The sequence below is a fragment of the Nothobranchius furzeri genome, chromosome 12, assembly GCF_043380555.1.
Source record: "Nothobranchius furzeri strain GRZ-AD chromosome 12, NfurGRZ-RIMD1, whole genome shotgun sequence".
NCBI lineage: Eukaryota > Metazoa > Chordata > Actinopteri > Cyprinodontiformes > Nothobranchiidae > Nothobranchius > Nothobranchius furzeri.
This window is the reverse complement of record NC_091752.1, coordinates 15027635-15053033: the sequence shown is the minus strand read 5'-3', so window position 1 is coordinate 15053033 and position 25399 is coordinate 15027635. Positions and strand designations below refer to the sequence as shown.

Below are 25399 nucleotides of genomic sequence, written 5' to 3'. Positions count from 1 at the left end.
AGGATGTAATCAAGGTAATCATGGTAGAGGTGTGCAGCTTTGCACGCACATCAGGGAATGTATAAGGAGCAGAGCAGGGCTCAGGGGGGTTAGAGCTGCTTAAAGGATTCTACCTGACGAGGTTCATGGATTACATGTGTTCAGTTCTTCACCTATCATGGATTACGTTTTCTAACTGGGGTGTTCAGCTCTCCACCCATAAGCAACGGTAAGAGAAATGTTTCGTTCATGATTGATAACTTGTATGAATGCCGGTTGAATAAAGCCTTGTTGTTCATCTGATATTCAAGTTGTGTTTCATTGTTTCTGGCGTCGACTTGACAACGATCCTGATTAAATAAATATAAAGTGTAAAAAGAGACTTTGAGTCTTTTAAGGTAATTAAAATAAAATAAAACATTTTATTTTAGAACACTAGTCCTCTGTCATCTCTCACTCCTCAGTGCATACGGTTCAGTTTCAGTCACACTCTGCTGGTTTCAGCGTCCTAGCTACCTGATTTTATTTCTGTCACCTGATTTTTAGCATTAAAATACTTTTGAGTTTTACACTTTTGTGTTTTGGTCCTTTCCAAAATTGACAGTGTAAGGAAAATAAAAATAAGATACGTTAAATGACTAGTATGTGGCAATGTATAAGCCTTATGTAAAATATAAGGCTGAAAAATACAATAGATTTATTCTATTGTAGAGAGGGATGTTTCTTTTCTCGTATTACCGCCCCTACTCCTCTCCCAGGTAGGGAGAGGAGGGGGGACTCCCTGCACAGCGTTTCATTGCTTTGTTGCCAACCCCCCCTCGCCCGTCCTCAGCTGCGACAACGGTCGTGTGCTGCCGAAGCGAAGCGAAACGGGGACCACCTTCATTTGTCGCCCTTGTTATCCTATTCTGCAGTGCTTCAGCGCTCCAGCCCGCGCCGTGCAGCGATTGTTTCGGCTTCTGCACTATTTTTTTCACGAGCTGCGGGTGAATGGCATGAGTTTGAAAAGACAGCTGAAGAGCGGAGGAAATTGTCTGAGAATATTCCAGAATGTCTACCAGAAAAAGGCCAGCAGAAAAAGGGGAAGCAGCGTGAGCTCTGCATAGAGCATAATGCTGCGGCAGTTTTATTTTTTTTTTTCAGGTTAACTTTTCAATACGAGGCCACGAGGCACACAATGAACTTAGGAAGCATGTTGAGGGGAAACATACTTTTGTCATTGCTTATTTTACCGTTCAACTTACCACTGACAAAACAAATATGCTTAAAACTGAAGACTTACCTCCTACTTCCTCATCACCGTCGTCTCTGCTTGACTGAATTGCTTCTGCTGCTCCGCTGCATGTGTGCTGTGACGGTGCCCCCCCCCCCCCCCCCCAGGAGTGGAGCCACACAACTTGAGTTCATAAAGCTGGCGCCATCTGCTGGATAGGTAGCGCAATATCGGCCATATCGGCCGTCTTTTTGGCCGATAGCCGATAGTGTTAATGACACCTATATAGGCCGATAATATCGGCCGGCCGATATATCAGTCGGGCCCTAGTGTGAATTAACTTTTAGTTGAGGTTAGAGGTGGGAATACAGCAACAGTAGTTACTTAACCAGACTGGTAATTGAGAGAAATGGGAAATGGCCTGCCATTACCCTGGTCCACTCAGTGATTGCCGTCAGACATGACATGCTTCATGTCTAAATGAACAATCTGTCATGTGACTAATCGGGCCTGTAATGGCACTTTCACATCTGGGCAAGCACGGATCGGACCATGTGGCATTTGTCCGGGTCCTGCACCAGTAGGTTTTGTTCACACACACTTCTCATGAACAGGGAAATCTCCTAGCTAGTGGGCTGGGCCAAATAAAGTACAGAGAAAGTCAGCGATGACTCCCTTAAACAATGGCTGTGCAGCTTAAATCTCTATGTGTGTGTGTGTGTGTGTGTGTGTGTGTGTGTGTGTGTGTGTGTGTGTGTGTGTGTGTGTGTGCTCCTCACAGCAGTGAGGAGCAATGCCGCTTCAGTCAGAGGTGACATTGACTAAACAGTATCCATGATAATGAATTGTGCATGCAAGAAGGTCCCGCTGCTTGGTTCAATCCGCCAAACGAAGGCTCCCACTAACAGTAGGTGTGTTTTTGAACCGGCCAATCAGTTGGTAATGGGTGTGTTGGACCTGTTCAGCCCAAAGCAGACCTCCTTGGTATGTGGGCCGAAAAACCGACTGGTTTAGTGCAGAAAATTACAAGACTACCTAGATATGAACACTTTAAAAGCTACCCAGTCTGGTCCATGCTGGCCCAGATGAGAAAGCACCATAAGTGACCATTTTGGAAGAACCAGTTTAAGGTGGTGTTTTAGGGCCAATTGAGTTAACACGAAGTGCACATTGCACAATGATGAGTATGCAGGGTGGGTTTGAGTAAGTAAGAAGAAACAATGGCTGCCAGGATTTGATAATCTGATCATCATCACCTGACACCACTTCTAATTTTGACCTTTCATCATACTGGGACTTTTTTTCTAGGGTACAATGCTTACCTGTAAAATGTCCTGGTATTTATTAGTCCAAATCTCTGAGATTTCTGAAAAACATATCTGTGTTCAGAAAAGAACCAAATAATGGAATTGGATAACAAACACAGATTATATTTAACAAAGATGTTCAAAGCCTTTTCTCTAACCGCAGCACAGTCAGAGCCGCTTGAATAGAATAGAATAGAATAGGCTATTATTCCCACAGTGGGGAAAATCACTCCTTACAACAGAACATACACTTAGAGAAAAATAAGCAGAAAAATAAGCTATTATTGTAACCTTCAACCACTAAAATCAACGAATAAAATAAAAACTTGGGTTTCCAGAAATATGCATCATAAAGGACACTGACATACTAATGTACATCAGTGCACAAGTACTGAACACATTCTGAATATTGCATTGATGTCATTGTGTAACAGAGCCATTATACACGTTTACTGCAGAGGGGATGAACGACCTATGGTAGCGTTCTGTTTTACATCTGGGATGTCTCAGTCTGCCACTGAAGGAGCTGTCCAAGGCCTCCACAGTGGAATGCAGTGGGTGAGATGTTTTTTAAGATGGAGGTCATCTTTACCATCATCTTCCTTTCACACATCTCCTCTACTGAATGTAGTTGGCAGCTGGGAATTAACTTTGAAGAACCTCAGCCTCCTCAGGACGTGGAGGCGGCTTTGGCCCTTCTTATACAGAGCATCTGTGTTGTTGGACCAGTTTAGTTTACTGCTCAGGTGAACACCCCGGTACTTAAAGGTATTCACCACCTAAATGTCTGAATCCTGGATGTTTACTGGTGACTGAGGAGTAGTGTTTCTCTGGAAGTCAATCACCGTCTCCTTCGTCTTACTGGTGTTCCAGCAAACACCAGTCAATAAAGTCTATGATGACTGACCTGTACTTCAGGTCATTCCCCACTGACACACAGCCAAGTCATCTGAGAACTTCTGGATGTGACAGCGCTGCTGGTGTTGTAGGTGAAATCCGAGGTGTAGAAGGTAAATAGCAAACCTTTCTTTTCACTGCAAGTCAAAGCGTTAGGAAACGGTCGCGAAACATCCAAAATTTTCTCTCTCTCAGCCTCAGAACCTGGTTGAGCTGGAGAGTTTTCTGCCATCCAGGATTTGATGTCTAAATTGCAGTTAAAAAGTGCATCCATTGGCCGTGTGTCATCAGGAGACATGGAGATGCACAACTGCGAATCATTAGCATAACTGTGAAAGTTGACTTCATGTCTCCTGATGACACCACAAAGAGGGAGCATATAAAGGCACTGGGCTTTAAAACTGAACCCTGAGGCACACCACATGTAATCCTATGAACCCTAAAGGAACAGGTATCTAAACTTACCATAAAAGTCCTGTCTGAGAAATAAGATGAGAAACATCTTTGAACAGTACCAGAGTGGCCAATTTCTTTTAGACATGTTAAAAGAATAGTGTGGTCTACAGTATCAAAAGCAGCACTTAGATCCAGTAGAACCAGCACTGTCGCTCTCTGTTCATCATAATTTTATTTAAATAAAATTAAATAAAATTTTATTTTATTTCCTCTGACAAAGCGCTGCAAAGACCCCCCTCCCCAGAGCGCACTACCACACCACTGAACCTTTAGCCCCTGAGGCTAAATGGATTGAGATGGGCCAGGAAAAGTGGAGCAGAAAAAGAGAAGCTGAAAAAAAAAAGCTCTGGCAACAGATGCATGTTCAGTCTGGTTTAAGGTGGAGATTTTGGGTCAGTTGAATTATCGTGCAGCGGCTGGGTGCGCAGGGAGGGTTGGGGAGGGAGAAACGGGGGCTGTCAGGAACTGATCATGATGATGCGGTGCTGATGATCCGATTATCAGACTCATATCCTTTGGGGATAGAGAGCAGTGCTTTGGGCCGGTACCAGTACCACTGCCATTACTAATTTTGACCTTTCAGCATACCCGCACTTTGGTCTAGGGCACAGTGCATACCGGTAAATTTTTCAGGGTATTCATTAGTCAGAATCTCAGAGGTTTAAAAAAAATTATCTGCTTGTCCTCAAACACCAGTCATCCACAGTCTGGCACGTGCTCCATGAAGGTCCGCATTACGCTAAAGGTGCAGCACTGCCATGAGGTGTGCCGCTTGTACAGCACCATCAGCATCAGCTCAGGCAGAGGAGAGGATAAAGAAAAAGGACGAGTTATCTGACACCGTGCGCATTTCTGCAATGAATGACAGCAGCAGCCAGTGGATAAATGCTCCGACAGACAGGTAGACGGAGGTGGAGAGATGGCATCCAAACGGAATATAGATCGTGAGCAAACACAAGAAAAACAGGAGTGTGCTTCATTTGAAAGTGGGCGTGATGTTGCAAACAACTTTGTAGTAATAAACATCCAACTGCTGCTAGTCATGAGACAGAAGAGGAGAATTATGAGTGGAATGGAAAATTTATTTTACAACAGCCTGATGATCATTCATGAAATCTCTTGTCAAATGCATTAACCTTCGCCTCTGGCTTATATTGTCTTTGGTTCATAGCCTTTCAATCTATAGTTTTACTATTGGTGTGTATATGAATAATATTCAGGAAAACATCCAAATCTATTGACCTAAGTCTGTCTGTCTACAGAGAGGGTTTGCGTTAACAACGTCAATTATTTTACCGCATTCAACGCATGCGCAGTGTGACGAATCATTTGTTAGGAAAGTGTTTGGGGAGTAAAGGCGAGATGGAGCAAGGTGGGCCTATGGATGGATTCAGATATAAAAAGAATAATGATGGTACAGTTAACAAGTGCAAGGTTTTTTGCCAGATTTGTAAAAAGGAGTTTCAATTTCACCAGAGCTGTTCAAGCTTGAGGTACCATGTCAACGCCAAACATGCGTTTGCTGGTGGACCCTCAGGTGCTGCAAGTGGTTCGTGCCAGACTACGCTGGATTGTCCAAGGTCATTAACAAAATCAACCTCAGATAAGTTGACCAACACAATAGCAAAATGGATTGCAAATGATTGTAGACCCATTAGCATTGTGGAAGACCCGGGCTTCATGGACGTTTTGCAAGTCGCGTCTCAAGACTCATCCTATAAGCCACCGTCATGAGCCACAGTTATGACGAAAATCCATGAGCTCTATGAAAACGAAAAAGAAAAAAGGAAAGAGGTCTTGGCTCAAGTAAATCATATCACCCTGACAGGAGACCACTGGACATCCGTGAGTAACAACAATTACCTAGGAGTAATGGCACATTACATCAGTGACGCATGGGAACTGAAGTCTTTTGCGCTGACCATATTAAAAACGAGGAGCGTCATTTTGCGGATGCTTGTAAAGAACAGTTCCTGTCTGTGGCACGTAAGTGTTATGACCCCGGTCATAAGGAATGTTATTTCTTTTATTTTTATACTCTTTGCATTTCTAGTGTTGTTTTCAGTGTGCAGGTGCCCTTCTAGGATTGGTGGATGATGGCCAGGGGACGTTTTGACTGGAAGATCAGCTGGGACAAAGCTGTTAAAAGGAGCCTGATGAGATGCAGCTGTGTTCTTCATCCTCCACTCATTCCAATCAGCCACCATTTTGATGCTCTGTGTTTGTGTGATGCCCTTGTGACTAGTACCTGCCGTTCGAGGATTCTGTAGGGGTGAACCGCCTTTTTTTCTTTGCATTCCTGTTTTCTCCTGTTTTGGATAGTCAGGGAGGTAAGTTTGGTTGTCATTTATTTCCTTTAAGTTTGTAGGTCAGTTGTCATCCTGAAGTTAGAGGTGTTTTGTTTATTGTTTTGGGCATTGGTTCACCCTGAGTTATTAATCCTCCCTCGTCCTTAGTTCATCACCTTGATTCTGTGGATAAATTATATTATTGTAATAAATTATTGTACTTGGAATTCTGGTGTGGTGGTTTGGAATTGGTGGAAGATGGAACCATTTTGATGTTACAGCCTGGCCCTCCTAGACGGGTTGTAACATTAATTGGGGGCTCGTCCTTTTTTTTCTGGCGTTTTGGTTGCCGTTTTGTGTCTGGTTGGTGGTTTTGTTTTGTGTGTGGGGGGAAGTGTGTGTGTGTGTTTCTGTGCTTATGGATTTTTCCATTGATCATTTTGTGGAGTCTCCTTCTTGGGCCCAGTTGGACAGTTGCACCAAGGCCGACCTGCTCATTGTTGCCAGTTATTATGATGTTGAGGTGCCATACGATGCTCGCAAGGTGGACATAAAGGCAGCGTTGTGTGACCGGCTGGTGGAGAGGGGCTTGTTGGCCGAAAGAAACGTGGAGGAGGCTGCTGCGCCTGGAAAGGGTGTGGCCGCGGCAAAGACTGGTGGACCTGCTAAAGTGCCTGCAGTGGCTGCCCCGGTGCGGGCTGAGGCGCCTGCTGTGCCTGCCATGGCTGACGAACCCAGAACGATTCATGGGTCATCCTCTGAGGATCTGCATATCACTCTCCGCATCAAGGAGGCTGAGATCCGACAAAAGGAGCTGGATGTTCGAAGCAGGGAGCTGGAGGTACAGGCGATGCATCTTCGACTCAAAGCCTTGGAGATGGAAGAAAAGAAAGGTCTGCCAGCAACCAACGCCACGTTCTCCAGCCGTGATGCCGCTTCTGCTTCTTCTGGGTTTGACATCAGTAAACACATTGCTTTAGTTCCTCCCTTTCGTGAAACTGAGGTGGATTCCTACTTCAGTGCTTTTGAACGTATAGCTGCTGCTTTACGTTGGCCTAACGAGTTCTGGTCCCTGTTACTTCAGTGTAAACTTGTGGGTAAAGCGCAGGAGGTTTGTTCCAGCTTGTCTATTGAACAAAGTTTGGATTATGAAATTCTGAAAAAGACTGTTTTACAAGCATATGAGCTAGTCCCTGAAGCGTATCGACAGAAATTTAGAAAACTCAGCAAAACCACTCACCAGACATATGTCGAGTTTGCGCGTGAAAAGGGTGTTCTGTTTGACAAGTGGTGTCAATCATGTAAAGTTAAAACTATGGAGGAAATGAGAACATTAGTTTTATTGGAAGAGTTTAAGAAATGCTTGCCTGAACGTGTTATAGTCTATTTAAATGAACAGAAAGTAGCCACATTAACAAATGCTGCTCTTTTGGCTGACGAATTCGTACTAACTCACAAAACTGTGTTTTCTTCGCAGAATTCGTTTCGGGACAATTTTCAGGAACGGAAAATAAAATCACCCAAACCACTGAATATAAACAGGCCTGTTGCTGCCTCATCTGACAGACGGGAATGTTTTTATTGCCGCGAGCCGGGCCACCTGATTGCGGTGTGTCCCGTTCTTAAACAGAAGGAAGAAAGACGAGAAAAGTCACCTGACGGTGTGTCATGAACTCCTCCTCTTAACCTCCTCTGCGGGCCGGGCTGGCGCTGCACTCCAGTTCCCAGCATGCCTGTCACCGACGCTTCCCGGTGACGTCATCCCGCTGAGCCTATTTAAGGACCTGTCACAGCGGAGCCGACACTCAGTCATCATCTAACGATAGACGCCAAGCCATTCTAAGACCTAAGACACTAACTCTACAAACCATACGGGAAGAGAACTTCCCACGCTGCCACATATCAGTCTCCATCCACCACTCTCTCCGCGCCTGGGTCTCATAACCACTCCAGCTCAGCCCACCGAACCTGACAGGATGACTGAGACCCGAGTAGACCCAGCGGAGATCGCACAGCTGCGAGCTGAGGTAGCGCAGCTGCTCAGCCGAGTAGAACGCCAGGAGGCGGACAACGCCCAACTCCGTGTGGAGAACAATCAGCTGCGTGCTGTTACTGATCGCCTCGCATCCAAACTCGATTCCGTCACCGAACTGGTAGTCCAACTCTCCTCAGCCCTCCAACGACAGTCATCTGCCACTCCTAACGTGGTGGAGCCGTATCTAAGTCTCCCAGAGAAATGGGATGGGATTAAAGGATCCCCGGAGAGCATGTTGGCCGTTCTGTCAATGACTTTTGAGTGTCAGCCGGCACGCTACCCGACTTCCTGCTCTCGCGTGGCTCTGTTAACCTCCCTGCTGACTGGGCGAGCCGGTGAATGGGCGGCTGCTCTGTACCATCAGAAGTCCCCAGTCTGCAACGACTATGAAGCCTTCGTGAAAGAACTGAAGAAGGCATTCGTTCATCCCAGCAGCGAGGTCGCAGATGAGACACGCCTGCTCCAGCTTCGACAAGGCTCTCAGACCGTGGCCGAATTCACCTCACGCTTCCGGACCACCGCTGCCCGTCTAACCTGGGGTGATGCCGCGGTGAAGGCTGTGTACTTGGAGGGATTGTCACCCCGCATCCGTGAGGGCATGATTGGTCACGAGGCTCCAATCACCCTGGACCAGGCGGTGGACCTGGCTCTCCAGCTGGACCGCTGCCTCCTCACCAGACCAGGAGTGAGGGCGGTTCCCGTACAATCCCGAACTTTCCCCCGCCGTCAGGAGAACCAACCCATGGAGGAACCCATGCAACTGGGTCATTTGCCCCCCGAGGAACGGGCGCGCCGTTTTCAGGAGGGACGATGCGCCTATTGTGGGGCTCTGGGTCATCCCCGTGCAACATGCCCCATACGCCCGGGAAACGGTCCCTCCGGGTCGGTGTAGGAGCTGCCTCACTCGGAGTTTCCACTCATGCAGCTCCTCATCACACCACCCTCTCGGTCTCCTTCCAGCTGAGCCAAGGACCGGTCCCCCTGGTGGCCCTCCTCGACACCGGAGCTGCAGAAAGCTTTATCGATCAGGGGTTGGTCAACCGGCTCAAGATTCCACTCACCCTCCTCGATCATCCCGTTCCCGTCACCTCAGTGGACGGGCGCCCTCTCATGCCATATCCGATCACGCACCGAACCCAGAACCTCCGGATGACCATCGGAGAACACGTAGAGACCCTTCATTTCTTGGTCATTCACGCCCCTACGACTCCTCTCATTCTGGGTCATTCCTGGTTCCGCCTCCACGACCCTCACATCTCCTGGTCCACCAGTAAAGTCATGGCATGGGGTGTTAACTGTCGCCTTCATCATCCGTCTCCAGGATCACAGCCTAGGGAGACACCACCCAAGGATGTGGATTTAACACTCCTTCCAGGATCACAGCCTAGGGAGACACCACCCAAGGACGTGGATTTAACACTCCTTCCACCCCAATACCACGATCTGGCTCGGGTCTTTGCAAAAGAGCCTACCACCAAGCTGCCTCCTCATCGCCCCTACGATCTGGAGATCAGGCTTCAGCCCGGAACCACCCCGCCTCGGGGTCGGCTGTTCTCGCTCTCCCCGGCAGAGACCCAGGCGATGGACGCTTACATCAATGAGGCTCTCCAGAAGGGGTTTATCCGACATTCCACGTCTCCTGGGGCGGCAGGGTTCTTCTTTGTGAAGAAGAAGGAAGGTGACCTCCGGCCCTGTATAGACTATCGTGGATTGAATAAAATCACCATCAGGGACCGCCATCCTCTTCCCTTAATGAGCACGGCTCTGGATTCCACTGCCCAAGCCACACTGTTTACCAAGCTGGACCTCCGCAGTGCATACAACCTCATCCGCATAAAGGAAGGAGAGGAGTGGAAAACCGCTTTCATTACACCCACTGGACATTATGAGTACCTGGTCATGCCCTTCGGCCTCTGCAACAGCCCTGCCGTTTTCCAGCGTTTCATCACTGATGTCCTCCGTGACATGCTGGGTCGTTGGGTTTTTGTTTATTTGGACGACATCCTCATCTACTCCCGCACGGCCGAGGAACACACCCAGCATGTTCGAGCCGTTCTGTCACGCCTCCTGGAGCACGACTTATTCTGTAAACTGGAGAAGTGTGCTTTTCACCAGGAGTCCACCTCGTTTCTGGGATTCATCATCTCCTCCCAGGGCCTGCGCATGGACCCACAGAAGGTTCAGGCGGTCGCGCAGTGGCCACTACCCAAGACCCTGAAGCAGTTGCAGAGTTTCCTGGGGTTCTGCAACTTCTACCGCCGGTTTATCCGCAACTTCAGCGCCCTGGCGTCACCATTAACTTCCCTGACGAAAACAACCAATCAGCCTCGCCCTTTCCGCCTCTCCCCGGAGGCTGTTGCTGCCTTCCATGAGCTGGTCCGCCGCTTTGTAAGCGAGCCCATCCTCCTCCACCCGGACCTAACCCGGCCTTTCGTTGTGGAGGTGGACGCCTCTGAGACGGGCGCGGGAGCCGTACTGTCACAACGTGGCCAGGACTCCAAACTCCATCCCTGCGCATTCTTTTCCCGGAAGTTCTCTCCTACCCAGCAGAACTATGGGGTCGGGGACCGGGAATTGTTGGCGATAAAGTGGGCCCTGGAGGAGTGGCGACAGTGGCTCCTGGGTACCCCCACTCCTTTTCTAATCTGGACTGATCATCAGAACCTCATCCATATTCAGACCGCTCGCCAACTCAACCCTCGTCAGGCCCGGTGGGCCCTCTTTTTCGAACCTTATAACTTTCACATCGCCTACCGCCCCGGCTCAAAGAACCTCAAGGCGGACGCCCTGTCCCGTCAACACACCCAGGATCCAAGGCCTCCTGAACCGAGGTCCATCCTCCCGACCGAACGGTTCTTGGCCACCCTGCAATGGCCCCTGGAAGCCTCCATCCGGGCGGCTCTCCCGGCAGACCCGGCGCCCCCAGAGACGCCTCCTAACCGCCTTTACGTTCCGGCCGTGTGTCGACAGGAGGCCTTGAGGTGGGGGCATAGTTCATGGCTCGCGGGACACCAAGGCCAGGCTCGTACCTTCCAGTTCCTCCGCCGGGCCCTGTGGTGGCCCTCTATGAGAAAGGACGTGCGTGAATACACCGCTGCATGTGACACTTGCGCCCGGTCTAAGTCCACCACCCAACCTGGAGCCGGGGAATTGCAACCGCTCCCTGTGCCTAAAAGGCCGTGGTCGCACATAGGTGTGGACTTTGTCACGGGGCTTCCCGTTGCTGACCACCTGGACACCATCCTCACCATCACCGACCGCTTTTCGAAGGCTGTGCATTTAGTGGCTATGGCAGGGCTCCCCACGGCTAAGAAGACGGCGGAGCTCCTCCTCGATCATGTGGTGAGGCTCCACGGATTCCCCCAGGACGTGGTGTCTGACAGAGGGCCTCAGTTCATCTCACGTTTCTGGAAGGCTTTCTGTCGGTTGGTGGGCGCTTCTGCCAGTCTGTCGTCAGGCTATCATCCCCAGACTAATGGTCAGACGGAGAGAGCAAACCAGCAGCTTGGGCGTTACTTACGCTGCTTCGCCTCGTCTCAACCGTCCACCTGGCCTCGTTACCTCCTATGGGCGGAGCTCTCTCACAACCTCCAGACGTCCTCCGCCACGGGTCTATCGCCCTTCGAGACCTGCTACGGATACCAGCCCCCTCTTTTTGACCATCAGGTGCCGGAGGTGGAGGTTCCGGCGGCTCAGGATATGGTCCGCCGCTGCCATCTCGCTTGGATCAGGGCTCGCGCCGCCATCACCCGGGCTAATACGGAGTACTCCCGACAACACTGCCGCCGCCACCGGCCCGGCCCTGTGTTCCAGCCTGGTGACCGGGTTTGGCTCTCTACCGCAAACCTCCGGTTTCCGGCTGGTTCCAGGAAGCTGTCGCCTCGCTTTTTGGGGCCCTTCCCAGTCCGAGATGTCCTCGGTCCGGTCGCTTACCGGCTGCGCCTCCCTTCCACTCTTAAGGTGCACCCGGTATTCCACGTCTCACAGCTCAAGCCGGTGGTGTCTTCTCCTCTCCATCTGCCTCCGGCCCGGGTGCCGACGCCCCGAGATGTCGATGGGGACCCCGTCTACACCGTCCGCAAGATTCTGGACGCCCGCCGCCGGGTCCGTGGATGGCAGTATTTGGTGGACTGGCAGGGTTACGGTCCGGAGGAACGTAGCTGGGAGCCTGCCCGCTCGTTTCTGGATCCTTCCCTGTTGGCTGATTTCTGGTCTCGTCGCCCTGGGCCTTCTGGAGCCGTCCCTCGCGGGGGGGGGGGTCCTGTCATGAACTCCTCCTCTTAACCTCCTCTGCGGGCCGGGCTGGCGCTGCACTCCAGTTCCCAGCATGCCTGTCACCGACGCTTCCCGGTGACGTCATCCCGCTGAGCCTATTTAAGGACCTGTCACAGCGGAGCCGGCACTCAGTCATCATCTAACGATAGACGCCAAGCCATTCTAAGACCTAAGACACTAACTCTACAAACCATACGGGAAGAGAACTTCCCACGCTGCCACATATCAGTCTCCATCCACCACTCTCTCCGCGCCTGGGTCTCATAACCACTCCAGCTCAGCCCACCGAACCTGACAGGGTGTCGGGTTAATTAAGCCCGTTCCTCAGCCTAGTGAGTATTCCACCCAGCAACAAAGCGAGTCTGTGATTGATCCCAAATTTGGGCAGTTTGTTTCAAAAGGATATGTTTCGTTAACGGGTGATAGACAAGATTCGGTGCCAATCACCATACTGAGAGATACAGGTGCGTGCCACTCCTTTTTGTTGGATTCAGTGTTGCCCCTGTCTGAACATTCATCCTGTGGCTCCGACATCCTGGTGTGGGGGATTAAAATGAGTGTAATCAGGGCTCCTTTGCATATGGTGCACCTGTCGTCGCCGCTGGTGTCGGGACATGTTAAAGTCGCTGTGCGTCCACGGCTACCATTCAAAGGGATTTCTCTCATACTGGGGAATGATCTGGCAGGTGGGAAGGTTTTTCCTCCACCAGAAGTCGTCGATGCGCCGTTTTCGTCCGCGTTTGCTGAACCGGATTCCCCCTTTTCTGAGGTTTTTTCTGCATGTGCAGTTACCCGTGCTCAGGCACGTAAAATGGATGACGTGATAAATTTGTCTGATTTTTTATGGCTTCTTCTGCTGATGAGTCTGTGACCTCTTCTGTTGATGTTAACGTGAGTGATACAATTCGGGCGCAAAAAGATAAAAACAATGAAGTCTCAGACATGATTCCTGCTGAAATGAGCATGAATTTGAATATAAATAGAGAGACATTGGTCCAGTCACAACAAAATGATCCTTCGTTGACAAACTGTTTTTCTTCTGTTACAGAAAAGAAAGTGCCTGACAGCCAAGTGTCTTATTTTGTTAGAGATGGAGTACTACTAAGATCATGGTCCCCAGATGCAAGTGATTTGCAACAAATAGAACAGGTGGTTGTACCGGTGGAATATAGACCACAAATCCTGGATTTAGCACATAATGCTATTCCAGCTGGACACCTTGGAGTGAAAAAAACTTACTATCGGGTCTTGCGTAATTTCTTTTGGCCCGGTCTTAAGTCAGATGTGGTAAAACACTGCCGGTCATGTCACACCTGCCAAACGGTGGGAAAACCAAATAAACCTATCCCTCCAGCACCTCTGCATCCTATTCCAGTACTCTGTGAACCATTTGAAAGGATAATATTAGACTGTGTGGGCCCATTGCCAAAATCCAAGTCGGGTCATCAATATGTTTTGACTGTGATGTGTGCTGCTACGCGTTTTCCTGAGGCCTTTCCCTTACGAACCTTGAAGGCTAAACCGGTAATAAAAGCCCTAACAACCTTCTTTTCGACCTATGGCTTACCAAAGGTTGTGCAAACTGACCAAGGGTCTAACTTTATGTCAAAGGTGTTTGCTCAAGTTTTAAAGGTATTACAGATCCAACATCAGACATCCAGTCCCTACCATCCTGAATCCCAAGGCGCACTGGAACGTTTTCATCAAACTTTAAAAAGTATGTTGCGCAAATATTGTCTTGACTCAGGAAAATGTTGGGATGAAGGTCGTCCTTTGTTGTTGTTTGCTATCCGTGAAACCGTTCAAGAGTCCCTAGGTTTCAGTCCGGCTGACCTGGTTTTTGGTCATACCGTGCGAGGCCCCCTCCGGTTGTTGAAGGAAAAATGGCTAGAGTCTCCTCCCACTGAGACAAACGTGCTAGATTATGTGTGTAAGTTCCGTGAACGTCTTTTCTCTGCATGTCAGGCGGCCCAAGACAATCTAGCAAATTCGCAGTCTAAAATGAAAGCACGTTATGATAAAAAAGCGGTGCTTCGTAGTTTTGCCCCAGGTGACAAAGTGTTAGTATTGCTCCCCTTAAGTGGATCTTGTTTGCAGGCGCGATTTTCTGGCCATATGTGGTGGACAGAAAACTAAATGACACTGGTTATGTGATAAAGACCCCTGATCGTAGAAAGAAACTGTGCGTTTGTCACGTTAATATGCTAAAACGCTATGTAACCCAAGACGATAGTACTGCTGTGAGTCCTACCACTCCAGTATCTGTGTGTGCTTCTGCTTCTTACCTTCTTTCAGAAGATGGCCTAACGGACAAGAATGGATGTGTTCCGATGGCTCGGTTGGGTAACTCTGCGGTTTTGAAAGATTTAGACTCCTTCTTGGCTCACTTGGCAAGTCCCTGTGACACCCCGTGCTTCTGAAATCGCCTCCTTTGTAACATAAGTGGGACATAGAGGGGAACACGACAACTATTGGAACTGACAGTGCACGCAACATGGTTGCCACAATTCGACTTACACCGTATGAACACATGAACTGTGTCGCTCACATGGTGCAGAGAAGTGTTACAGTGAGTCTTACTGACAGCGGCTTTGTGAATGCTTTGGTCAAGGCTCGCAAAGTTGTCGGTCATTTTCAGCACAGCCCAGCAAATTCTGCAGAGCTTCAAACACAACAAGCCAGCCTGGGAAAGAAGCAAGAGCCATTGATCAAGGATGTTACAACACATTGGAATTTGACGCTGGAAATGGTCAAGCGCTTGAGCAGCAATAAAGAGGCTGCCATCGCAGCCCTGGACAATCAGGAGCACAAACTCGTTTTGCCGACCGCAGCAGAGTGGGATAAACTGCAGAGGCTGGAGACACTTCTAGAGCCATGCAGGTAAATCAGTCTGTAGCCCATCAAATAATATTGCCTTGATTATTTTCTGGAATAAATTAAACCAAGGTAAATATCTATAACATGTATGTATGTAAAAAATAATCTCTCTCTCTCTCTCTCTCTCTCTCTCTCTCTCTCTGTGTGTGTGTCTCTCTCTCTCTCTCTCTCTCTCTCTCTCTGTGTGTGTGTGTGTCTCTCTCTCTCTGTGTGTGTGTGTCTCTCTCTCTCTGTGTGTGTGTGTCTCTCTCTCTCTGTGTGTGTGTGTGTGTGTGTGTGTGTGTGTGTGTGTGTGTGTGTGTGTGTGTGTGTGTGTAGGTAGGTAACTGAGCTCCTGGGTGGGGAGGCCTATATGTCCTGTTCTGTGGTACTACCTTCTCTCTGCCACTTGCGTCTCAAGATGGAAGGCTGTGATGAGGACCCTGGATATGTGGTGCGATTCAAGACCAAGTTCAAGGAGGAGATAGCATCCCGTCAAGAACAGCTCAACAATGCATGGCTCCAGATTGCTACAGTATTGGATCCTCGTTTCAAAGACTTAAAATGCCTGCCCAAGACAGACAGGGAAGAGGCGTGGACCACACTTGAAGGAATGCTGCAAAAACAATTGCCCAAAAAGTCTTCACAGACACATGATGATGGGCCACCCGGTAAGAAAATCTGCCTTCTGCAAATGAGCTCGGATACAGAATCAGAAGATGAAGAGGTCCAACCTGCCATACACAGGTACAGAGCAGAGCCCACCGTTAAATTGGAGGACTGCCCCTTGAGGCTGAAATGTAAACTCCCCTCAGAAGAAATGTGGAATGCTGCTGTCGCCATGGAAACTCTTTCTCCCTGACCCAGCCTGGGCGGGACTGTGACCGGTGAAGGCCGTGGAACCATATCTAGGGTCAATGTGCCCTCTAACCCAATAATCTCCTTCCCCTGTCCAAACGGAGGTGGTGAGTTCTGCTGCCCCTCGGGGATGCTTGCGGCTGCGCACTCTGAAGTGAGGAGAGTCCCAGAACCTTGCCTCCCCACCTAGTGGAGACTTATGCTGTGTATCATCTGAAGTCTGTGTGCATATCTGTCTTAGGTGGTTTTTTTTTTTTTTTGCATAGCAAAGCAATCCTCTCTGTCGGGGGTAACTCTGAAGTGCCTTTTTCCTCTCCTCCTGACTCTATCCTCATATAATCCCTCTCGATCTGTAACGGTAGCGCGACTCATGTCGCGAATGACCACAGTCACCAATTCTTGTCATGTGTCTATGTATGTGTGTATGTCTGATCTTGGAATTGTCTACTGAAACAATTGCCCCTCGGGCAATCAATTTCCCTCTGGGATTAATAAAGTATTATTGAATTGCATTGAGGTGGTGGGCATCTCATTCAGGAGCCTATGAGAAGCTGGCCTCACTAGCTCAGAAATATCTAGCCACTCCTGCAACCATTGTTCCCTGTGAATGACTTTTCTCAGTTGCAGGTCACATTGTGAACAAGCAAAGGTCAGCTTTACTTTTGGAAAACGTGAACAAGTTAGTTTGCCTCAGCAACTGGCTGAAAGATGAAAAAGTTCAGTAGATTTGAAAGGTGATGTGCGAACAAAAAGACCAGTTTCAGTGCAACATGTTAGGCTTGCTTGAGCAACTGGATTAGTGAATATAGGAAAAGGTAAAATATTGTTCTATTGATTTAATTTAAAAGTTTTATTGAAAATATGTTTCAACACAAAAACACAAAGGATGACTCAAATTGTGTATGGTAAAAATGTGGTAGGCCACAGTTATGCTTTGACTGCATTTATTGCTTTCTGTTCTATTGAATACTGCATTGTACATCCTGGTTAATAGGAATGCCAAAAAGGAAGCGGTGGGACATTGCAAAGACAAATATTATGGTGTGTAATATGTTTCAGCTTGATTTAAACCACCAATATTTGGCTGGGTTAATAAACAGACATAATATGAAAATTGTGTATCTGTATCCGGTTATTTATCTTTTGGTATGCATTTCAGAAAAAAACTGGTTAGGATTCAGGAGTGGTTTCAAATAGTGATTAATCCTGATTAATCTGCTGAAAATTCTGATTAATCTGATAAAAAATTTGAATCATTTGACAGCCCTAATTGTTGGGTAAAAAACTGATTTTCACCTTCACTTTCTAATAGTGTTATTCTTTCAAACAGAGTTCATTAGCCTTATTCACATTTAACGTGGTAAATACAGTATTGGATGCATGGAAGATGATTTTGTCTGGGAACCATCTGGTGTTATTGACCGGCTCCTGCCGCAGGGAAAGTCGACCTTGTAAGTCTGCAGTTCTGTTATCACAACGAGCTCCCTATTGAAGTCCAAACGGAGTGTTTCTCTGAACCTGGGAAAGTTTGCTGTCTGTGAAGGGGATGGGTGTGGTCATCTTTAATGTGTGTGTGCTATGTCATCTTTGAATAAAACCTTTTGATGAGCTCCTGCTCGTTGAGAGACTAAACAGACCTCCCACAACTGGTGTGTTTCTTTTTTCTCTCTGGTTTTGCAAAATCTGATTATTGATTATTTGTGTTTATTGGTAAATGGTACTAATAACAAGAATATCTCTCACCCCCTTGTGTGTTTTGGACTTTCTCTGAGGTACGCCTGGATTGAATAAATAAAAATACCTAACATTTATATATATATATATATATATATATATATATATATATATATATATATATATATATATATACGACCAATTTCCAAATTACCGTTTTTATCTAAGGTCCTTGAGAAAATAGTCTATGCACAGTTGGTGAAACATCTAAATGAATATCAGGTAATGGACACCTGTCAGTCTGGTTTTAGACAACAGCACAGCACTGAAACTGCTCACGTTCGGGTGTTTAATGACATTTTTCTGGCTTTAGATTCAGGTTTCCATGTGGTTCGGGTACTTTTGGATCTATCTGCAGCATTCGACACGATCAATCATGACATTTTGATCACAAGACTTCACACTTGGGCTGGCATTTCAGGCACTGCCCTGGATTGGTTTAGGTCATACTTTTGTAACAGGTCTGCTAGGGTCATGTTGGACGGCTGTTCATCAGAGTCACAGCCTCTACGTTGGGGTGTCCCACAAGGTTCAATTCTCGGCCCGTTACTGTTCAACCTCTATATACTGCCCTTAGGAGCCATTTTCAGAAAGCACGCTGTCTCATACCATCTTTACGCTGACGACTGTCAAATCTACTTTTCATTTAAGCCAACTCAGTCAACGAAAGTTCTGTCTGATTGTATCCTTGAGGTCAAGCAATGGCTAGCTGACAACTTCCTCCATCTCAATGACTCCAAAACTGACTTAATCGTTTTCAGTCCTAACAGTATCACGGCAACTCAACAACCTGACATCAACTATCTCTCACCTAATGTATCCTCTGTAATCTCCAACCTTGGAGTAAAAATGGACCAGGCTCTGAAGATGGATACCCAGGTCAATAACACAGGTAAATCATGTTTTTACCAACTAAGACGCATCTCAAAACTAAAGCACATCCTGAGTGTACGTCTTCTGAAATCGGTGGTCCACACTTTTATCACCTCAAGGCTGGATTACTCCAACTCCTGCTTATATGGCATCAGTAAAGCAGCTCTTTCTAGACTTCAGCTGGTCCAGAATTCAGTAGCTAGGTTGCTGACTGGAGCTGACAGAAGACAACACATTTCTCCAATTCTGAAATCTCTCCACTGGTTGCCCGTGCAGTTCAGGATAAACTTCAAAATTATGCTTCTCACTTACAAATCCTTGAACCATCAAGCTCCTCCATATCTGTGTGAACTGGTCCATTACTACAACCTGCCGCGTGCTCTCAGGTCTGAAGATAAGCTCCTCCTAGCTGTTCCCAATGCACGTTTAAAAAGCCGTGGAGAAAGGGCTTTCTCTGTCTGTGCACCAAAGCTGTGGAACGCATTACCACTGCTAGTGAGGCTAGCACCAACAGCTAGCATTTTTAAATCACGCCTGAAAACTCACTACTTCAACCTAGCTTATACAACAAAATTATGAACCTCACTGACATCTGCACTGTTTATAAACTGACTCCACAATTATCGACTTCCGTATTATTGAGGTTCTTTGTAAAATGTTTTTTCCTATTTTTACTTCACCCTGTGTCTTATTGATTTTTAGCTGTTATTTTTGGGAATTTTGTTGTATTTCCTTTTTATCTTTTATCTGTGTTCGACATGTTTATATAACGCCTGTTTAATTAACCAACATTTTTAGTGTACAGCGCCTTGTTTGGTTGTAATGCCTTGTGAATGCGCTTATTAAATAAAACTGGATTGGATTGGATTGGATATATATATAGTATAATGTCAGTTGTTGTAGTCGTATTTACAATAATTTCATTTAGAGCAAAATAATCTGCTTGTATGATGGATTCCTGGTCAGGGTCAATGCTTTAGAAGTTAGAAGTTAACACATCAACTAGGGCTGGGCGATATGGCCTAAAATCAATATCACGATATATTGAGGATTTCACCTCGATAACGATAAATGGACCATAACTACAGGTATGCGTATAAAACAAAAGTTGTCCACTAGATGGGGCTGTCTCATGTATCACGTTGAGTCACATTTCTACGTGACTCAAGGTGGTACAGCTTCTTAAAGGTAATGTTGCCAACCGACACACATCTTTTCATTTTTTTATTATTTATTTATTGACGGGAAAAGTGATTTTGATATGTCAGAAATTTCGATAACGATAATTTTTCGGTTTATTTCCCAGCCCTACCATCAACATATAAAAAATGGACATCCCCCCCCCCCCCCCCCCCCCCCCGCCCATTGATCATTGCTCTCTCTGTTAGTTGTTGCTGCTGCTGACTGAGGCATCACAAAACCGAGGCTCATCTATGGCCACTGGGTTGGCTGGCATACCTGCTGAACACCTAAGGTATGCTAATTCAGTGGTAGCTGTTCTGTTGGTCCCAGTGATGAAAGAAAAGGGTGGGAGAGGTGGTAGCATGGATACCTATAGGCCCATTGCTCTGGCTAGCACTCTCTCAAAAGTCTTGGAAAGAATTCTGCTGGACAGAATTAATGACGCCTTAAAAATCACAGCCAATCAGTTTGGGTTTGAGTCTGAGCGTGGACAAACATGTATATATATGCCCTAAAGGAGATCGTGTCCAAATACAGAAACCAGAACTCCTCTGTCTCTATGTGCTTCAATCCAGCATTTCATTCATTGTCTCAGTTATCGTGTTTCAACCATCATTCATCATCATTTGTTCATTATTGTTCCTAACCCTCATCCCACGTCTGCCTGCTGCCCGTCCGCCCTGCGCTCCCACCGCTCACCTTTCCTGAAGTCCTGGACAATAACCCGTTCGACTCCTCAAACCACCACCTTGCCTACAAGCTCACCACCTCCTCAGATCTGACTCCTTCCCTCCCCCTCCAGCCCTCAGCTACCAACAATACAGTAAGCCACAATTCTCCGTTCACATCAGCTACCAGTCTGCAGCCACTTAATTCTCTCATTTCCAGAATCTCTCGAGCCCGAGACCATCGCCACACGTTGTGTTCTCCCTCAGTTTCCCTTAAATAAACCCTGTTTGCTTTGATTTCCTGTGTCCGAGACTGATTCTCCGTGTCCTGGGTCAAAAACACAACCCCAACATGTCATCTATTCATAAAGCTGCTGCAAAGAGGTGTTCCAAGATACATTGTACACATCCTGGTTTATTGGTATGGTATGCAAATGTTACACACAGGTGCGATGCAAGCTTTTCAAAAGTGTCGGGGATGTTGACTGTGCCTAAAATAATTTCATGTTATTCATCTTGTTAGTTTAATTTCCATAATAGCGGAGCAGGTGCGAATTTTAGACGCGTCACGCATGTCTCCGTTTTAAACATGTTTAAACTGTTCAGAATACAAATTCAGGCTCTGTCTCGTTAGATTGGTGCAACTAAAGTTTGTACGGAATGAAACTACATTAAACCATGTTGAAAAGAAAAGTGTCCGATTAAATCGTTCCCCCTCATTTACAGTCACAGAGTACAGCGCAGTGCGCATGGCTCTGGGGTTAATCAAGTTTAGTTGTTTCTCTTTGCAACAATCTTCACAAGAAGGCAAAACAGTTAAATGGCAGGTTACAGATATTTCCATTTGACTGTTTATTTTGACGGATAAACTCAAGGATGTTGTTGTTTTGAAAGAATTACCCCGACGCAGACGCACACTGATGCGCACGCAGATGAGCTGACATTTTAATCGTTATGCACATCGCGGAGGTAACTAAATCAATCAAGAAATGATTCCCATCAGAACGTCTGAGCTTTATACTGGACACTGTGTTCAGCGCGGATCGGAGCACACATGGTGGACAGTGGGCTGAAGATCTGTAGAGGGGTTCACAGCGCAGTGCAGTACGGCGATGCGGTAAGATTTCCTCCCACTGAAGCGGTCTGGAAACCCGGTCTCTCTGAGGGATGTGTCGCTTGGAAAAATGTTCTCTGATTATGAAACTTTGGCTGAATAGTGCTTGTTCCCGTCTCTAATATGGAGACGCATGGTAAAATGGCCTGTATTTGATATAGCGCCTTCTAGAGTCCTGGAACCCCCCAAGGTGCTTTACAACACAATCAGTCATTCACCCATTCACACACACATTCACACACTGGTGGGGATGAGCTACGATGTAGCCACAGCTGCCCTGGGGTGCACTGACAGAGGCGAGGCTGCCGAGCACTGGCGCCACCGGTCCCTCCGACCACCACCAGCAGGCAATGTGGGTTAAGTGTCTTGCCCAAGGACACAACGACAGCGGGACTCAAACCTGCAACCTTCCGACTACGGGGCGAGCACTTAACTCCTGTGCCACCGTCGCCACAGAACACATCCAGTCTGAGGCAGAATAGCCTCTTCAGCTCAGAAAGCACCTGTAGAGACATTTGATCACGCACAAAGTTTATGTGGAGCAGAAGCGGCCGGGCCACGGCAGGTGAAATGTTCCTAGCCTACATGAAGTGAAATTGTTTAATTGTAACATTAATATGTTACTGGACACGCTGGTCTGGTTGGTTAGACCAGTGTTTGATGTGGGAAAAAAACCACACACACACACCAGATAAAATAATGCTGATAGCGTGGACTAGAAGACAGGTGATGGTTTACGTATTTAAATGATGATCAGGCTGCTGTAAAATGTAATCTCCATCCACATCCAGACACAATTATCCTCTATTCTTTCTCTAGTTGCTCTGCTCTAGTCTGGGATGACGTAGCTGATGGGGCGCGCGGCGCGCCTAGCGGCTATGATGCACATTTTACGCATTTGGAGAGGTGGCTGGATGCTTTGCTTTTACTGGAAGATGGTCCACTTAACGCACGGGTGTAGACTACATATCAATGACAAATGAATGAAAATTAAATTGTGAGTTTTTACTTCATATTTTAGAAATAAAAATGACGGGGGAACACGTTTATGACGCCTTTTTAAAATAAATTTTCTAACGCGACCTGCCTGCTTCACTAAGTCACTGCTTATTAAGGTCCGTCCAAAATTACCGTGGCCCACCCAAAAATGAAAACCTGGCGCCGTGCCTGTTATAAACCTCTGCAAATTGTTGTTGTTCACTTCATCAAACTCAGACTTTGTACAGCTAATGTCAAGATGTAAAATTATGAATTCAGTCGAGCTCTTCCGTCTCTCCCTCTCCTGCTCTCCTTGAAACCCGACATCGGCTGTCAGAAGCGGGAGGTGAAGAAGGAGATGAGGCAAATAGAGTGAGTGCGACGTAGAGAAACTAGACTGGTGTGGAGGTGAGCAAAACAGCTGGAAAAGTGAGGGTGTTGAACGATCTCATTAAGAAAAGTGTGGGTGTTGAATCCCCCACATCCCCCACGGGTGCGACGCTCAATCCTCTCCTGCCTTTTCCTTTTCTGCATCTTTGTTATACTGAGTGAGAAATAGGTAAATAAAAGCTTGATTTTGACATGGATCTTCATATGACTGAGGAAAATTTTTTTGGCTAATATCTGCTAAAATATTAAGATAAAATATGTGTAAGCCTATTCTGTGTAGGTACATACCCAGTGTATTTTCACCACAACAAGCCGAATGTCGGACAATGACCACACAGGCGGGATTTATGGTGGGCAGCAAATCGATTGGTTGAAAGCCGGTTGTGTCAGAGGAACAGGAGAGGGAGGGAAGAGCCCCTGGGCTCTTCCCTCCCTCTCCTGTTGCTGCTGCTTGATACCAACTGAAACCCGAGGCAAACAGACTGCGACGTAGAGACCAGACTGGTGTGGATGTGAGCAAAACAGCTGGAAAAGTGAGGGTGTCAGTTGAACGATCTCAATAAGAAAAGTGTGGGTGTTGAATACCCCACTGTCCCCACGGGTGCGATGCCCATGGTTACACATAAAATGGGGTAACAGTATCTCAGAGCCATTTAAGGTCAGTAATGGAGTCAGACAAGGAGGCGTTCTATCCCCTCTTCTTTTTAACCTGTACATGGATGATTTATCAGTGAGGTAAAAGGTCAGCAGGACTGGTTGTGCAGCGGGTGGTGTCATAAATCATCTGATGTATGCAGATGATTTAGTGGTTCTAAGTCCGAGCACCGCTGGTCTACAGCAGCTACTAGATATCTGCTCTGACTATGAAGTAGAACACAACATTGTGTAAAATGCAGCTAAAAGTGTGGTTATGATTCGCCGGGCCGAGGAGGACGAGCAAATGAATTTTCCAGAGTTTTATCTGTCAGACTCTGTGATTAGTGTCACCAAGAATGTGAAACATCTTGGTCATATCATCACTGAGGACATGAGAGATGATGTCATGTACAGGCAGTGCTGTGAGTTATACGCTCAGAGAAATACACTCGCTCCTAAGTGTGGGTCTTGTTCTGATAAAGTAAAGATAACCTTGTTTAAGGCTTATTTACATATCTGAAAGGTGGCAGCCCTACCTGTGTCCATGCTGTCTAGGTCCAGGTGGTGAAGAACACACGATGAATCAGTCCCAGCTGATGGATGATCCTGAAGTGGTAGCAGTTTTTCTTTAGTCGTGTTTAGCTAACAGCTGCAATAAAAACAAAGCAGGAGAGCTGATTAAGATGCTGCTTCAGAACAACGCAGGAGATTAAAGATCCAACGCTTTGGTTCTGATCAGCTGAGGACAGATCCAGTCTGGAAAAGAGGACCTTTGCTCACCAGAATTCACGGAGTAGAGCTAACCGCTTTTTCCTCCAGAGTCACATTCAGATTCGGGGCTTTTCCGTCGGAGAGTGTGAGCAGCGATCCTGCATCATGACCAACTCAGATGAGCGAGTCTGATAGAGGGAACCTCTTCAATCTGATGAAAGCAGCAAAACGAGCGCGTTTCTCAGAGAGGCCAAAGGAACAGCAGCAGATCCAGAGGGCAGGAAGTCTAGAGAAAAGCTTTTCTCACCCACAACCTGATTCTGGAGCTCCGATTGTCACGAAGACCGCAGAATATCTTCTCTGGTTCTGGAAAGAACTCCACCAAGTTGTTGAGGAGGAGAAGAAAGTTTCCACAGCCTGGTGAGAAGATTTCTGCAGCAGCAGCAGTTAGTCGCTTTAGCTGAGCAACTCTCCCAGAGACTGAAGTGAAGACATTTTTACTGCAGAGCCTCAAATATTCTCCTCACACACCAGAACAACAACAAGCTAGCTCTGCTAGCAGCTTCCGGTTTCTGCTTTTTCCGGTGGTCGGTGACCAGCGTAAAGGTGCACTAGCGCCACCTGCTGGAGCAGAATAAAACGCACCTGTGTGTTCAGAATGGGACTAATAAAACACATAACATGTGATATCTTCCTCAAACAATTACTTAAAGTAAAGACAAGTTAGTTTTCCACCTGTTATAATAATTTTGTTATTTACTTTATTTTTATTTTAATCTTGTTTGTTTTTATCTCATCTGTTTTTCTTTGATGTAAAGCTAATTATGTGTCTGTTGCTGCTGCCTCTTGGCCAGATCGTTGTTGTAAATGAGAATGAGTTCTCTATCAACTCATCTGGTTAAATATATTTCTGATAAACACACACACACACACACACACACACACACAC

General features: G+C 47.0%; 1 protein-coding gene across 1 annotated transcript in view; it reads right to left on the bottom strand.

The window, feature by feature from the left end:
- LOC107374617 (zinc finger protein 235-like) overlaps window positions 1-25065 on the bottom strand; it is a 38660-nt gene extending 13595 nt beyond the window's left edge. Inside the window, exons 1-3 of the mRNA XM_070542336.1 lie at window positions 24758-25065; window positions 24520-24661; window positions 24276-24388 (exon numbers count right to left, since the gene is read on the bottom strand). Of these exons, the coding sequence (XP_070398437.1) occupies window positions 24276-24285 (10 nt within the window). The 5' untranslated portion in view covers window positions 24286-24388; window positions 24520-24661; window positions 24758-25065. The remainder of the gene's footprint in view (window positions 1-24275; window positions 24389-24519; window positions 24662-24757) is intronic.
- Between the last annotated feature and the right edge of the window lie 334 nt (window positions 25066-25399).